Raw genomic sequence first — 17945 nt, 5'->3', positions numbered from 1 at the left:
TCTCTCTCTCTCTTGTTATTATTGCCTACGAAAGAGAATGTTATACTTATACAATTGCTAGACTGTGTTGAATCTAACAGTGTATCAGTTAAATTAAATCTCTGATAGATATCCTTTTTTTATTACTAAGATTATTCAACAGTTTAAGCGTATGATTTATGGAAGCCATAGTTTCAGATGAAATCATTTCATAGATAAATGTAAGCTATACGAGAAAGAGCTGGCTTTAGATTTAGTAAATATATGGAAAAAAATAGTATTTGGTTGAAATAAAGCATATATATTATGATGAAAACTAGTAAAGTCCCAAATGCACTATACAACAAACTGCCAAATGAACAGGAGCCTTTATCTTTGTATTTTATACGAGGGCCTTATTTAAAGATATATTCCTTCGAGCAAACTCGGGGGGGGGGGGGGCTGAATGGTTAGCGTGTGCACGCTGTATCATAAAGTCTGTCATTGAGTCAACTGGCGTGGTTTCGAATCCCCGGTAGTACTAGACAAGGGGTAGGGTCGCCTGTCCAACCTCGTGGGTTTTCTCCGGGTCCTCCCGTTTCCTCCCACTGCTAAAGACCCCTACGCGTAAGCGAATTATTGAAATAAAATTAAACCATATGTCAGTCCTGAAATGACCTAGTTTGTGTCGAGTGGACGTTAAACCCCATTTCTCTCTCTCTCTCTTTCTCGAGCAAATACACGCCATTTTTGTCTGAAATTATATTTCTAATAACCAGAAACATTTAAAGACTGCTTCCAGCTCAAAATATGATAGAGTAAGAAATACTCTGCCCCGTGCACAACACTGTCGTGAATTTGTTCCTTAAACTAAAGGAAGTGATCGGCCTATTGTTTCGAACGTTCGATAAACGGAAATCAATGCAGCAACAACAAGACTATACATTATAATGGCGTATCCCTAAACACACAGCAGCGACCATTTAATGTAAAATTAAACGAAAAAGGGTTAATGAAGCCCATTGTAAATATATTAAAATAACGGTACAAGCCCTTGAAAGACTAATACAATGCATTATCAGAGCAACCATTTATTAATCAATACGAGTAGTTTGTAAAACAGTTCCGTTTAATACTATTCCTGGCTAAAACAACAAAATAACTAATCGAAGCATACTTGAACAGGAAATGACGTAAAACAACCACATTTTTAAAAAACAAATCCATCAGGTCGCATGATGCAAAATTTCTGTAATGTCTGTAGCGATATGATAATGAATGAACCATCCTTAAATATAATCTTGATCGATTACCGACAACAAAACCAGATAAACAAAAGGCGGATAAATCATCGCCCGTTTACAAAAATCTTTATATATCACTCTTACCGTGTACCAGACATCCTTTATGATAACACGTGACACAATTATATGGAATACAAGTTTTTTATATGCCCGTCTTCATTAGCCCAGGTTAGGAGCAGAACAGTAGGACGTTTAAACCCCATTTCATTTCATTTCATTTTGAACAAATAGTCACATATGCATATATTTGGACATACAAATCACGCATAATTCTGTGTGTATTTGAGTATTTAGAAAAGGGAATCCCGGTGGGGCTGGCTCTCTAACCCGGAGCACTCGGATTCGATCCAGGTGTTGGCCGAGAAAGTTTCTCGAGATTTCAGGACGCGGGAGGGGGGGGGGTGGCAGAGAACAGTGTCTAGTCCTTCAGACAGGAAGAAAAAAACGAGGTCCGGTGTATACTTTGTTGGCGTGCACTATACTTATCGACATGCACATAAAAGAACCATTGACAGTTGGAATTCAATTGCTGCCAGGGCAAAATTTTCCCGTGGCACACTGTATGGGGTATGTCAGTCTTCATTAGTCCGGTTGCAGCAGAAAGACTTTAAACCCCATTTCATTATTTTGAAAATTTATGAACTCTGTATCGTCCCTTTAAGTAAGTTACCTTTTTCAACTGACAATGTGACATTTTCTTTTTCTAGTTTAGGAACTTTGAGAAGTGATAAAGTGATGCTTGCGTCAGCTCCTTAGTTTTTACCCGTTTTAACACAATTTAACCGGCTTCCTGAATTTCAAAAACGTCAGTTAAGTTCATTAAAATGACAAATATTGGGATATCATAACGATCCTTTGGCAACTATTGACTTTTCTATCGAGTTTCCATTCATATAGTTTACTCTCACTATTAAAATCTCTGTGTTCAATTATGCGCAAAATACCTTCCCTTATCGGTAATATTGTCTTTATATAGAATTGATTTTTCGAACAAAAAAGCTTTCATATTCAATGAATAACGAACCACAAACCTAGAAATTCAATTTTACATTATTGGAAAAGAATAGTGTCGATGAAGACATGGTAGATACTTGACTATTGATGACCCCGTTTTCAGCATTTCACAAATACGCCTCAAGTTCTTTCTTTGTCTTATAATTTTGACGAATAATTTACTAGACCATGCGTTTAAATCCTGGCCGATACTATTGAGTCGGATTAGTGCTCGGAGCCATTTAGAAATTATGTCTACCCATCACGCCTTTTCGTAATACATACACGTTTGTCTTCATTTTTAATAGTGATTTTTTTAGATTTAAATAGATTGCTTAGTTGTTCAAAAGGAAGATTCTCATTGATTTTGAACAAATTCCAACAATAACTTATGCCAGAGTTACTCCCTTTGATTTAAGATACACGTACCTTGTTAACACTCCAGAGACAGCCGTCATTGCGGGATATATTTTGAAATTTTAAGAGACTGTTCGTCTATTTGGAATGAATATCACTATAGATTTGGGGTGAATTTCAACAATTACTGTCCACCGGTGTTTTAAGAAGTGTTGGTAAGCTTTTTGAACCCAAGAATAGGGTTTCTGAATAGGACATTTTCTTTGAAAGTCAAGAAAGGGTCGGTTACAAATCCCTGGTAGTGTTTCGTTGTCAGAGGGGGATTTCTTGGGCCATTGCTTCAGGAATATGCGTTGATTGCCAATTTAGGGAGATTAATCCAAGATTCATGATATTGACTCGCAATGTTACCATAACAACAATAAGCCCAGATTAGCCTAACCTGGGTTTTAATACATTTATAGCCATAAAATATTATTGTTAACAAAATATAGTTCAAGGGTTTTTTTTCGGTTTGACTAAATTTCGACCACTTTCGGTTTTGTATTGAAATTCTATGTCATCTGATGAAACTGTTTTCTGTAATATAACCTGCGTTCGTTTGTACTTGGGGCTTAACGTTCGCTTACATCGAGGTTGGTATTTCAGACAAATTATAAAACCTGTAATCTTCTCGAATTTAAACTAGATTCAGTAACGGGTCCCCTGGTATCTATATTTAGAATAATAGCGTTTGCTTTTGTGGTCTAAGGTCTAACGTGTGTGTATTGGATCATAAAGTCTGTCATTTATTTCAGTAGTGTGATTTCCTCCCACTGCTAAAGACCTATATCTGAAAGCGAATTATTGAAATAAAACTGTACCATATGTTAGATCCGAAATGACCTAGTGTGTCGAGTGGACGTTAAACTCAATTTCTCTCTCTTTTTGTCTTATCACTTAACAAGTTTTCCGTTTGTAACCCATGCCTTTTTTTTTGACAACCTACTGTCCAGTGAATTGGGTATTGTAGTGGCTATATGGAGAATATACACACCTTCACGGTGTGTTGTCTTTGATGTTCCATAAACGATAATAGAGATATCGTACCGAGGATTGGATGATCGGAGGGTGATTGATATATGATATCATCCCTGGAACGATATCCCATATCCCCCCCTCCCAGATGACGTCATATTAAGCAAAGCACAGCAGATAAATTTTATTTCGTTATAAAGTTAATAATATAGTTAGTAGCATAAATGATAGGATTAGAATCATTTGCTGTAGATGTTTGTAGACAAAGCCGTTTTGCTAAATTTTCGGTCTTGTAATTTTTTTCTGGTGTCTTCCTCATCTTTTACGTTTTTGCTCTCGTCGCTCTTACTGACATCGTTCTCACTATTTAATATTTCACTTATTTCATGTTTCATAGCATTTGATGTTCTTTTATATGTTCTCACCCCTGAAGTTAAATACAGAAAGGTTAACATTTCAACTATTATGTATGTGTATCATATTTTGGGATATTCAATGGCTTTTTGTGAGGTTGTGTTCATTTTAATGAAAAATTTACATTTTTCAAACACAGAAGCCATTTTGTTCAATAACAATTAGTAATACCAACCTTCTACGTTACGATGGGCTGTGCGTTGCATAATAAGTTGCTCTGGAATACCATTGTTAAAGAGTTCAGTTGCTGTGGTGACTCGAAGGGAATGATTAGTTTTGTGTCCAGCGATTCTTGCTTGTTTGCAGACTTCTGGCACAATTTTCTGTATGGTATTATGGCCCATGGTTTGTTTGCTGTACCATCTATCCTCACTGTTTTTTAAAGGGGTCAGGTAGAAGGCATCGTCCAGCCAGTCCGTTGGGAATAAAATCTCATGTACTTTTTTATAAATTTCCACATGGCAGCGTTCTTTGTGCTCACTAGCATGATGTTCAACTATTTTGGGTTTGATCTTCCTATGAAGTAGCCCACCTTGAACAGTCTTAGATATATCCTCTTTGTAGCACAGGAAAGGGACGCCGTCTGAAGATGTAATCAGTGAAATCTGGCTATTTTTGTACCTCAGATTACGATGCTCCTTTCCACTGCGTAGTGAAAAATGCAACCCGTTTAAATAAATCATTGTCTTTATTAAAACGTGAGGGTTGTATGTCCCTAAAACGCCCTTTGACCACAAGGATTCAGTATCATCATCTGTAAGGGGTTCAGTCTGCTTCTTCCTCTTAGCCAAGCTTTCGTATGTTAGTTGTTTCATTTGGCCATCTAAAATCTGACGTAATTCTTCAAATTCGCTGTTGTTCAAAATATCCAAGTTTTTCTTACATTTAAGACGAAAATAAGACATCAATCCCATTACTAAACTGAATATTGAATTCGGTGGGTATTTCTCGCCGTCCCTTTTTCTAACTTCAGCCACGAAGTGTTTTAATCAAAGGTTTAAATCACTATTGTCCATGTGTTCAAGATCCTTAGGTTTTTTTTTCCTTTCTTCATCATTATGGTGATATTGTTCCGCCATATTGCCCATGCTTGAAATGTATTAAACGCCCACCTATTACGCCTTAAATTATTTTTTGGTACAGCGTTATTTGCAACGTTTAAAATCGTTTCCTCGCTGGCAATATGAAAACGTTTGTCATTTTCAGATCTATTTTCCTCAACATCCGAAATATCAGAATACAACGCTGGATTTCCAACATCCATATCGAACATATACTTTAGTTGTTCTACACGCTGACTTGCTGCAATTATTTCCTCGTCCGAATTTTCATATAAATTCAAATTGCTTTCGGCAATCCGACTGGCAACAAGGAGTTCTTCGTCTGACTAGTGAACTGGTCAATGTATGACTAAAATAACGCAGGTGTATTTTGAGCAGTGGTGGACAACAGTTCACTATTAGTATACTCATTCCAGCAGTGACGTAGCCCTACATCATGTTAAGACAACATAGGACGATATGGATATGTTTATGTTGCTATATGGGGGTATGCTGACCACTCTGTCATTAAAGTGATGTCAATGTGTATGTCAAATAATACCCCACTAACCCTCGGTTCGATATTAGAAAAAGCCCTCGGCCTTCGGTCTCGGGATATTTCTAATATCAACCTCGTAGTAGGGTATTATTTACTACGTAAGGGTCGTGTAAGCGACCAGGAAACTTCGTCCAGTAGAATTGAAAGGTATCTCAGTCTGATATTAAGAAATAAGCTATGTGTCTTTTGCATTATGTTAATTTTACTGGACAAGCTGAAACAAATACAGATTTTTTAACATGCCCCCACACCCATACCCCGACCAACACAACACGAACACCCCCACCCACAAACCGTATCACCATGCTGGCATTTAGATTTTAAAAATCCTTTATTTGTTAATATCGACCTATCTTCTAACTTCTATTCATGTAATTTCTAAATTAAGACATTGTGTAGGCCGGATCTAATTTCTTTATTTGTACAGTGTAATGGAGTTTGTAGTTTTTTTTGAATTTCGTGTTATTTCTATCATCTACTCTTCGGTAAGGCTTTAGAAGTTTATAATGGACGGCGAACAAACTTTTGATACTTTTACCGTGCTAAGGATAGTGGCTCAGTGAGTTAGGGGCTGACTCATACGAAAGGTGTGGGGTGGATCCCCTCTACAGTTGATATTCAAAATAAGAGTAAGGCCGAAGCAAACTGTGTGACGTATGCCCAACTTCATTAGCCTATTGAGCTGCATTGGTAAAATCTTTAAAAGATGCCTTTACAAATATGTCTACAACTTTTTTCTTGATTTTAAGATACTAACACCACTCCAAAGTTATCAACTTTTAGCTCTATGTAAAACCCTTGATAAAGACAAAGAAGTCCGATCAGTATATTTCGATATAAGTAAAGCCCTTAATAAAGTTTGGCATCGAGACCTTATCTCTAAGCCCCAAGCTATTGGTATTCGTGGGAAGATTTAAACGCTTCTAGAAAGTAAGTTATTTATCAAATAGACAACAATGTGTAGTGATCGACGGAGTATTTTTTAACTCGTCAATTGTTCATACTGGAGTGGGGATCACATGGCTCGCTGGTCTGGAGGTCGGGTGTTCGATCCCTGCATTGACCGAGAAAGTTCATCCAGATTTTCCGGTGTGGTTCCCCCATGTAAGTGATGCAGGACGGAGGGTCTGACAAGGACAGCTGTCTAGTCGTTCGGATGGGACGAAAAACCGAGGTCCCGTGTACACATTGGCGTGCACGTAAAAGACAGTTGGAATACGATATAAGAGTAGGCTGTACTGCCGCTGTCCGGGCAAATTTTCCCTCATAGCACACTGTAAGGCGTATGCCCGTCTTCATTAGCCCAGTTCGGAGCAGAACAGTAGGACGTTAAACCCCATTTCATTTCGTACTGGAGTACCGCAGGGATCAGTACTAGGCCCTTTACTTTTCGTCGCTTACATAAACGATCTTGTTAATAATATAGAATCAAATATACGCCTTTTCACAGACGACAGTCCCCTCTATCTTGTTATTGAGTTGAAGACCCTGTTTTATCTCAACGAATTATAAATACCGACCTTTCCACCATTAGCAAATGGGATTCTTAGTGGAAAGTTGCTTTTAACTCCACTAAAACCACCAGTATCACTTTTTTTCAGAAAAACAGCCTTCGTCCTTCCAATTAACATTCATCAACGCTGCCCAGTATGAAGTCTCTTCCCATAAACATTTCGGTGTTTATCTTCAAAAATCCTGCAACTGAACAGATCATTTAAACTACATCATATCCAAAATCTATAAAACTATTCACCATTTTCGAAGTTTCATTTACAGACTTCTGAGCTTGAGAAAATTTAGCTTGATACCTTAAGAATAGTTACTGGACTTGTTCAAAGAACGTCACATGAAATTATATACGAATGATCTAGGTTTATTACGTTGAAAAATCGCACTACCGAAACATATTCGCCTCAAAAACAGCATATAAACAGTCCTTTCTCCCTTCGTCCTGGAATAATGTCACAGATGATGTTAGGCAAAGTTTAACCTTGAAATAGTTCACAGGTCTTCTACGCAAAAACGACAAAGCGATCCATAAACACTACTATCTAGGAGACAGAAGACTACAAATAATTCAGACTAGACTAAAGTGACAAAAAAACAATCCTGTAGATTTATGTAAAAGTTAACCGTGTCCGTCTCATTTATATTTGGTTTTTGGTTTTTACTCACCGTCTAGATTGATGATACTTATCATTCCATGTTGGGTCTACTTACCGTGGTTATATTTACTGTTTAATGATAACTTGCCGTGTATATTTGGTTTTTTTTACTTACCGCCTTGATTGATGATATTGATGATATTTATCGTTTACTTAATGTTTCTTGATTGGTGATACCTATAATTTACTTTATGTTTCTCGACTGATGATACTGGTATTACTTATTGTATCATGAAAGACGATGTTTGACTGATTTTAAATATCCTGTCTGGTTGCTTTACTTACCGACCCTTGATTGCTGATACTGATTACTTACTCACTTATCATTTATTTATTGTTTCTTGACTGATGATACTGATTTCACTTAATGTATTTTGCCTGACGATGCTTATCGTGTCCCATTGGTTTACTTGGCGTCTCTTGATTGAAAATACCTATCGTGTGATGGTGGGTTTTATTCACTGTTTCTTGATTCATAGTACTTAGCTTGTCATATTAGTATTACTTACCGTCTCTTGATTAATCTATCTCATCGTGTACTACTTGGTTTACTTGACGTTTTCTTGATTGATGATACTTACCATGGATGTACTGATATTTATCTTGTACTAATACTTATCGTGTGATACTTAGTGTCTCTTGATAGGAGGTGATCCTTATTGTCCCTCGCCTTTTGAAGAAAGCAGGGAACTATTAAAATGGGTCTTTCTGCCCGTCTATCTGTTTGCCTGTCTGTCTGTCCGTCACACTTTTTGGGACACAATAACTATACTTCTAATTGAGCTAGAATGTTCAAACTTGGTGTAGGTGTTTATTAGATGAATGCCTTGACGCAGTTCGAAAATAAGCATTTTCTGCATAAGCAGAGATAAGCAATTGATTGATTGGCTGATGCTTTGGGACACTATAACTTTAGCTCTAATAACGCGCGAATGGTGAAAGTTAGTGTATAATTTGATTACATCAATACCTTGACTAAGTTCGATAATCAGCATTTGCTGCTCAAGGTAAGCAGAGTTATGAGCAATTTCATTTTTCGAGATTTAGGAGCTCGACAACTTTGATTCTAATTGAGTGATAGTGGTAAAACTTCGTGTATAATTTCATTACAATAATACCTTAACAAAGTTTGATGCTGAATATTTTCTGCTTAGGCAAAGTAGAGACTTCAACCTGATTGGTCAGACTTTGGAACACAATAACTCGCCTTCTAATTGAGGTAGAATGTTCAAAATTGGTGTAGGTGTCTATTAGGTGAATGCCTTGACAGAGTTGGACGATGCGCATTTTCCACTATTCTAAGCAGAGATAAACAATTTGATAGGTTGAGATTTGGAACACGATAACTTTAGTTCTAATTAGCTGAGAGTGATGAAACTCCGATTTTAGATTCATTATATCAATACCTTGACTAAGTTCGATAATGAAAATTTTCTGCTTAGGCTAAGTAGCGTTAAGCAATGCGATCGGTCAAGACTTTGGAACATAACAACTCTGCTTTTAATTGACGTGTAGATTTTCATTATGCGAATGCATTGATTAATATTTCCCGCGAAAGCCAAGCAGAGCTAAACAATTTCATTGGTTGATGCTTTGGGACAAGATAACTTTATTTCTAACTGATGGAGAGTGATGAAACTTAATGCCTAGTTTCACTACCAGGAACTTCAAAACCTTGACTGAGTTTGATCGTGAACAGTTTGATTATTCGATACTTTTGAAAAAGATAAATGTGCAATTAATTAATATTTTGGGATATCGGCGGAGTGCATCAGCCTCACTGCTGGCTTGTCTTGTTCTGCTTTAACTTTATTTATCGTCAAATGTTTGAATATTTATATCATATTCTGATGGTTTCACCAGTTGTCTTTTGATTAGGAACACATATCGTGTCCAGCTGTGTCTGGTGTTACTGATAGTATCTTGACCGATGATCCATATTCCATTCTGACGGTCTATACTAATAATAGTAAACATTATCAAATGACACTTATCAACTTCGCAATACCTTCCCATGTCAGATGCCTTTCATTTCCCGTGTTCTTAGACTTTTAATTTCTATCTGCTCTATCTATAACTCGAGATTCGCATATCCTTCCGTACTATGAACTTCAGATAATCGTTTCGCTAACCACACTACATTCTACTACATTATGTACATTAACTGATTGGTACTCTTTCCAATATAAATTTTCGATTAATTAATCGAGAGTAAACATTTTTACATCATAATTTTATACCAGTATATAATTTATGATTATAATGTATTTATATTTTCTGTATTAATATTTTGTTCCCATCAATTAATTCAGTGCCAGGACATTTAGGCCCCGTCCCAAAAATTTGAAAGCTTAATTACATATTTTTTCGCGCCTTCGATGCTCGGTTCCATTATATCATCATTCTTCCACTCCTGATCCGTGGTCTCATACTCTCTATCACATTCACGGTCATAGTGAATCGTGGGGCGACCTCGAGATTCTGTCCCATTACTTATCCTTTCGTTCCCAAGAATTTGCTCCCATCAAGGAACTCAAATGCCAGAAAATTCACGGTTATACTTATAGTGAACCGCCCAGTTAGTAGTACCACTAGTGCGTGGGGCGACAAACTGTACAAATTTTCTGTTAAATTGTAACAAATGGTAAATTGACAGGCAAATCTCAAGATTCTGTCCCATTGACTCCCATTTATCATCTTCTCGTTCACAAGAATTTGCTCCCAGCAATGACCCCAAAAGCTAGGATATTGACTCAAATTCTCAAACTTTTCTCAGAGGCACAATTTCCAGGTTGCTCAGTGTTTTAAGGTTGACAAAATCAATAACAAAATCAATAATAATCATAATATGACATAAACTTTATTTCAACTTGAATAAAACTGCTTTCCGGCGAAATAACGATCGGCGAACAATTATATAGGCAATACGATCTATCTTCTATCCCGCCGCTCAGTGTTATAGCCAGTATTTTGTTGACATTCGCTGCGGGTGGGATCGTGGATGGCGCTTTAGATTTGGACCACCCCCAACCCCCTCTTATTCGGAGTTTCTAGATAAACTATTGACCCAAATATGTGGATGAAACAATCTTTAAAGGATACCGAGATAATCTGTTCGTTGCTCAAGAAGACATTTCCACTACTGCTGCCTACCTGACTGGGAGCAGAGGTGTTTCTGTGAGTAGGAAGTTGGCTCGTTAAGACTAAATAAGTAATAACTGTTTTAGGGTTACCCAACCGACCCTTTTGATCCGAAATCGCCTACCCTAAACCCTTTTTCTCAGTTCCCAGGCTATATAACTTGGTCTTGGCGTGGTTTTCTGTGGACAAATTCCGAGACTGACGTTTCGGTGTTTTTTTCAAAAACCTTAATCAGTAATTAAGCTAGAAATTCTAGGAAATAGATAATACAATCCACCCCACGAAAGATTTTATGACCGACCCTATTTTTCTTTCTTTTTTTCGCGGGGGTGGGGGGTGAGGGGGGCAAGTAACCGTAAACACATGTATTTCTTTTCTTGGCTACCCTGGGGGTCCCCTGTACGATCCCGGTGCTGGCCGAGAAAGTTCATCGGCATTTCCGGCTTGGTTCCCCTCTTGTATGTGGTGCAGGGCGGAGGGCCTGGTAAGGGACAATGTATCGCCGCGCGGTTTCAGGTCCCGTGTACAAATTGGCGTGCACGTAAAACAACCCTTGACAGTTGGAATAAGAGTATCGATCATTAAATCTGAACGTGTCGAATTCACGTGTTGGCATTAAGACCACAGACAAACTTTTACTTCTTGTCGCGCTTAACGTCCGCTTCAACCTAGAACTCAATAAATAAATAAAAAAAAGTTCAAACATCAGAAGAGATGTCCTTCGCTGCGCGATTCCCCCTTCAACCGCACCATGTATTGGTGAACTGGGTTGCCTCTGTCCAATCTGCAAGCAGAGGGTCTAACTGAAAGCCCACACACTTTAAAAAAAATGTGATTCCTAAACCACTTGAGGAGCACCATTGTCTCCGATTCTGTCTTATGTGCCATTTATTATATCGTGTCTTCCCACTTTCAATTTTCTCAGCAGCATAGGACCTAATATATGGCATATGTACTGGTGTGAAGGGTACTTTATGAAAGCCAGTTTCAATGATAAGGCCAAGTTATAAGATCAAACAGCTTGAAAATCCCAACATGAGAACGCGAATTATAATCGTATTAGCATAAACATGGAACTATAAACCTTTGATGTTATTAGGTTTTATTGACAGCTGACGCACTGTAGTCTTTCTTATTTTCTCTGGTGCTTCTTAATTGTGACAACCATATTAACATTATTCCTTTGTATACATCCATGTGTTTGGTCCGTCTGCCTTTTATGATTAAAAGGCAAACCCTATCCAAAGTTGGGGGGCGTGTTATTTTGGGTGTGTCTGTTAGGGGCAACCCACCGCACAAACTGTCTGCTAGTGGTCATTCATAATTCTTGTCGTGGTACTGAACAACTCCAAAGCTGTTTTAGGTGGTACAGATTTGAGCTGATCTAGCCTAGCTTTGGTCTGGAAATTAGATAACACTTGTCAGGGATACTCCATCACTACAAATGTCTGGCAATTAAATAGCTCTGTCAGGGGTACCCCACCACTAGAAATGTCTGTCAGAGTGTTTTTGTAATACCTGAAGATGTACGGTACATTGCTGTGCGATTTTCATGTGGTACACGTTTGAGCTAATCTAGCCTAGTTGGGGATCATGGCATTTTGGGCGTGGAATACCACACCCACCACCAGAAACCCGGCAGACTTACATTCTGATGATACCAGATATACATACATTGATACCATATAGGAGAAAATTGGTACACTTTTCAGCTAGGTTAACCCCCTGGGCTCCTGCTCTATAATTGTATGGGTTGCACTTTGCACAGATGGTCATTTCCAAAGTGATGCCATCAAGTGGCCGTATTTACTGATGTTTTTCACATTAATGTGGTGTGTCTTTATTATTGAATGTAAGAATTTTATTTTCAACATTCAATATCAACAGACGATAGAAATGTCCACTTGCAGAGATGAAGTTTTGTAATGAATCTTGTTTGCACGCTTTTTTCTCTTCGACAGAGACTATTATCAATTTACAAAACAGTTAAGAAAATCTAGATATTTTGATTTGACATTTTCAGAAAATTTAAATAGATTATATCATCACATCTACACAATGGCGTATGAAAAGAGGGGGAGGGACGAGTTGGGGGTCCACCCCCTTCCCTGCTCAGCTACATAAAATTTGTTTCAAAACAATATTTTTATGAGAAAAGTATCACAATCGTGTGCTTTATCCTTTATCATCAGATGGTGGGATGGGATGGGCATTCAAAGCGCGGGATAATGATACTGACATACGTAATATCACAATTAATGCTAATTGACGTCAAACAGGGTGTTGGATTTATCTCTTTAAAAAGCTCAGTGTGTATAAAGGGTTTTTTTCTGATCCGAAAGATATGTCAGAATGTCAGAGTCCACTTTTCACCCCAGTCCCACCAAGTCCCTTAAGAAAATGGCCTACTTTGGTTGTCAAGCTTGGCACTGATCTTGATTTGATAGACGTGTTGAGTTTAAACATTGTAAATGATTGTAAAAAAAGTAACTACCGAAAAGAACATTTTTGTAAAAACTGAAACACTGTAATTGATATAAATCCGAAGCAAGGTCATTTGATTTTCTACTTGAAAAATGTGATGAATTGTCAACATTAAGAAGCTAACGCATCCATCTTTGTTTTTATAGACATGATGAATAGTTCAGCAACAAAACCTAAACTATGGATCTGAGTTTGCACGCAATATTCATTTATTATAGTCTGCTTTTAACCATGAAATTTAAAAAAATGCAGATACCAATCAAGGCTATGGTTTCTAATATTAATTTCTTTTATTCCAGGAGAAGTAAAATCTACCCAACAACCTCAACTGCCTGGTAAGTAAAACAATCTGTCAGCAGTTCGATAGTTAAATTTCCAATTTAGCAGTTATATGCGAAAGATATTCAGGGTAGATGGATAGTTAATTTCATACTGAGACGTCGTTTGCACTAGACTGTCTGTTTGAATGTCTTGGGTTAAAAGCCCAGCATGTTCCGAGAAGGGGATATTTCGTGACCTATGCCCATTTGTCAGAGAATACGCCAGGCTTACAAGGAAAGTAGGCGTTATCGATGACCACACGTGAACACATTAGCATGAAAGTGAGTTCCGATTTCAAAGCCGAGATGTTTGAAATATGTCTGTCCCGGAAACCTTGTGATGTAGAATTTACATTCCCATATGTAATCAAAGTAAATAAAAGTAATTCTCGTAAATTATTTTCACACTCACCCCACCTAATTCCATTCTTTTCATCATTCATAATGTATGTATTTACAGTGATATCACGTACAGACGAAATAAAGGGCAGTTTAAGAATCATACAGGGGCCTTTTTCTGTGTATACTAAAAATCTAGAAGATAAATTATCGCCCGCCTATAAATATTTAGCAAATTCTTTTCAGTTTAAGGTGAGTTTAAAGTCTAGTTTGTAAATATTTTCCTTGTTAGATCTATAGAATAAATTTGAAGATGTCAATTTGTATTATTTAGTTGAATGAATGTATCCACTATTTCGCTTTGCACTCCGCAAATCAAAACCATATATTGTAGATATACCATTATTGTAAAACAGCAAATGATTTCACTGAAGAAAAGCAACAATTCTCTACTGTATGATTTTCTACTGAAACCACAAATCGAAGCTCAAGTTCTGGATGGAAATAAGTAATGGGCAGATGTTGGCTGTAACTGTAGAGTCTGGAGTTGTCAGCAGTAATAGTACATGTACCGTTCTTGCCCCCTTCCAAACTGGGGTTCTGTTTTTGGTCAAATAATGAATGTTATGAAGAAAAGATATAATTTCGGACATCGGGATTCTAATTTTTCTGTTAAATACATGAAAAAGTGCGAGGCCATTTAAGAAAAACGATTGAATAACTTGAATATCAGTGGACAAATACATAGAAACTATACTAGATTTTTTTATAATGACAATCAGGTGTTTCCAGTTTTGGAGGTTCAATAACGTCATAGCGGTGCCATGGTAGAATCGTTTAGTTTAGTTTCTAATTACCTACATACCATTTCTGTACAATAGTTGTTAAACTTTGGCTTTTTTCCAAGAACTTCATTAATTACCAAATTAATTTTGTAGTGATAACAACTACCTTACACGAAACAAACCTGGTCCATTAGTCTAGAAAGACAACATAAACTATCTTTTAAAACAAGGACTCGCTACGCTTTGACTGCCAGTTAGTAATTAACTTACACAAATGAAGTATTAATGTTTTTAATTTTATTTAATTGGTCTAGACGAGCAGGCAATATGGCATTTTAAGAATGATAAGATACGACCATCGTCTCTCAAACTACATTTAGTCACCGTTTAGTACTTGAGAATTGCATGAAGATATGCTGATTAAAATTCCTATGACCGAATCCATGTAACTTCTTTGTGATTTATTAACATAGGTTACAAATATTTACAATGAAGATAGATCCGGTGTGTTCTAAATCATAGCTCAGTAGCTCAATCTGAAAAATATCTACAATTCAACAAAATATATAATAAAAACAATTATGACACATCACAATTAAAGTATAAAATATTGCTTCTTAGTTGTGTCTATTGATCAATTGTTGATCATTGTATAGCCCAGGGGCCGATTGACATTTGATTAATAAATAGTTTTACTCTATATGTTTTTATAAGTGACAATCACTCATGTCAGTGTCTGTTTAATTCAACACGTATCTTATAGGAGAAATTACGTAAATAAAATGGCCGACCGTATGTTTATCGTTGTGTCAATCAGTGGCAAATATTTAGACAGAAAAACAAAACAGTGCTAATGACAAGATTCATTTGAAGCCACAACAAACTAATCAAAATGAAATAGAAAACTATGATGTAACTGAGACGCAAAAAAAAAACCCGCACCACTTTTACAAATTTATGATTGTAAATCTCGTTTAAGATAATATGTACTTTAGTCTTGCAATTCAGAATGTAACAACATCAGATCGCGACAGTAACACGTGGGAGTGATGTTTTCACAATTACATAAAAGCATCACAAATCAATTCTCTCAGACACCAAAAAACGGACTTATGATGCAGACATGGCGTATAATATGTGGCTTTTAAAACCCCTATAGTTCTTTCAAAGACGCAACGATATGCCAAATGGGATACATGTACATACAGAATTCGCTATTGGCAATTGCGCTATCTCAAGACGGGGGAGTCACGGTGGCTAGGTGGTTAAGTCACGCTAGCCTGGAGGTCGGGTGTTCGATCCCTGCATTGGCCGAGAAATTTCATCCAGATTTTCCGACGTGGTTTCCCCTTGTCAGTGGTGCAGAACGGAGAGCCCTACAAGGACAGCTCTCTAGTCCTTCGGATGATACGAAAAACCGAGGTTCCGTGTATATATTGGGATGCACGTAAAAGATCCCCTGGCAGTTGGAATTCGATATATGAGTAGGCGATAGTGCCGCTGCCCGGGCAAAATTTCCCTTATAGCGTATGCCCGTCTTCATTAGCCCAGTATAGGAGCAGAACAGTAGGACGTTAAATCCCATTTCATTTCATCTCAAGAAGGAATGGGTATTGGAGACACTGGAAACAAGAATCGCGAAGGATCCCACACACGTTACTGACTTCAATTTTAACTTGGTGCCAACATTTCACGGTGACGTAAAGTTGTCAAGACCTATTACATGTGGGGTTTTGTTGATTAGCTTGTGTCGGTAAATTTCCAGCCTACAAGCATGCCAAAAATCACATTTCAGCTATATTATGTCTCTTCAGCACTTTCGGTCAAATCAGTGGTACGTTTTCATTGCGTCCAAAGCCTCATCCGTCTTGACAAAGATATGGTGTTTTTTCTTTGATATAAATTTGTGTTATAAGCATGTACATTTGATACTTTAAGGAAGTTATACATTTTAGAATAGAACGTTTAATCCGTATTGACTTGTTTGCTAGAAGTCAGTCTGAGAGTGTTGGCCAGTTTCTCTCCGTCAATAAGATTCTCGCTGATTGATGGAATCAATATACTTTACATGTAAAATTACAAGAACCGGGATTAGAAATTAGATACAAGAGAAAAACTAAATACATTTATCATTATTCTATACTACAGATAGAACTATAAATAGATAAATCTTCAATCAAACCAATTCCTACGACTGTCCTGTAATTGGCTCTCAGCAGGCGTGAATTGATGAAACTTTACACGTTATTTTCTAGTTAGACATTGGACATTGTCGAAACTTTTTGTATCTCCTACAAGCAATTCAGCTCTCCCAATCTGTCATTCAGACATTGCGGCTTAAACGTCCCATAGGGAATCGGGTTAAGAGTTGGTCTTATCGAATACTGAATCAACTTCGTGTTTCAGCTTACAACTTTTAACAAACGCTTACAAGTCATTCCAGACTCTTAATTTACCCAAACCATTCAAAGAAGATGAATAGACTATTCGATCGGTTACAGAAACGTTTACGTCCATCTCACACACATTTTCAAGTTGGCAACCGGGGTTCTTTACTATTTCGTAAGGAAATGCATTACAGATTAGCGGACAATGTGTATGAAAATTGAATCCTTACTGCAGACAACTCTTGTTGTGGAGTTAATTTGAATCTATTTGAGATAGGTGTCGAATTCTGTGATTACTGTCTGATAGGATAATATATCAGTGGCCAGTTTCTACTTTATCATATTCCAATAAAATTCCCTTACTATTGTCTTGTAAATTGCAACAAATTGGAAGGTGGACCAATTTGGCCAACAAGCTTATTAGTGAAATAAAATTGACCTTCGAGTATATACAATTCAATAACTCAATATACATGTATACACGAGATTTCTATCTGACCCCTGTTAGTACCGTTCTATACACTTATATTAGATTTAATTACATGGTTAGACATCTTAACGAATGAACACTTACTTGCTGAAGAAAGTGTGAACACTAGTCCCTTCTTTTTTATGCAAAACTTAAAAGTCTTTAAACTGGAAGTAATCTGGGGCCTGTTTCACGAAGTTGATAACATCCAAA

General features: G+C 37.1%; 1 protein-coding gene across 1 annotated transcript in view; it reads left to right on the top strand.

Annotated features, from left to right (window-relative positions):
* Positions 1-17945, top strand: part of LOC126810538 (atrial natriuretic peptide-converting enzyme) — a 63167-nt gene that overhangs the window by 13971 nt on the left and 31251 nt on the right. Inside the window, exons 3-4 of the mRNA XM_050535664.2 lie at positions 13732-13767; positions 14213-14343. Coding sequence (XP_050391621.2) covers positions 13732-13767; positions 14213-14343 — 167 coding nt within the window. The remainder of the gene's footprint in view (positions 1-13731; positions 13768-14212; positions 14344-17945) is intronic.

The sequence above is a fragment of the Patella vulgata genome, chromosome 2 (assembly GCF_932274485.2).
Source record: "Patella vulgata chromosome 2, xgPatVulg1.2, whole genome shotgun sequence".
Lineage (NCBI taxonomy): Eukaryota > Metazoa > Mollusca > Gastropoda > Patellidae > Patella > Patella vulgata.
Note: the sequence above shows the minus strand (reverse complement) of the source record. Positions and strands in the feature narration are given on the sequence as shown.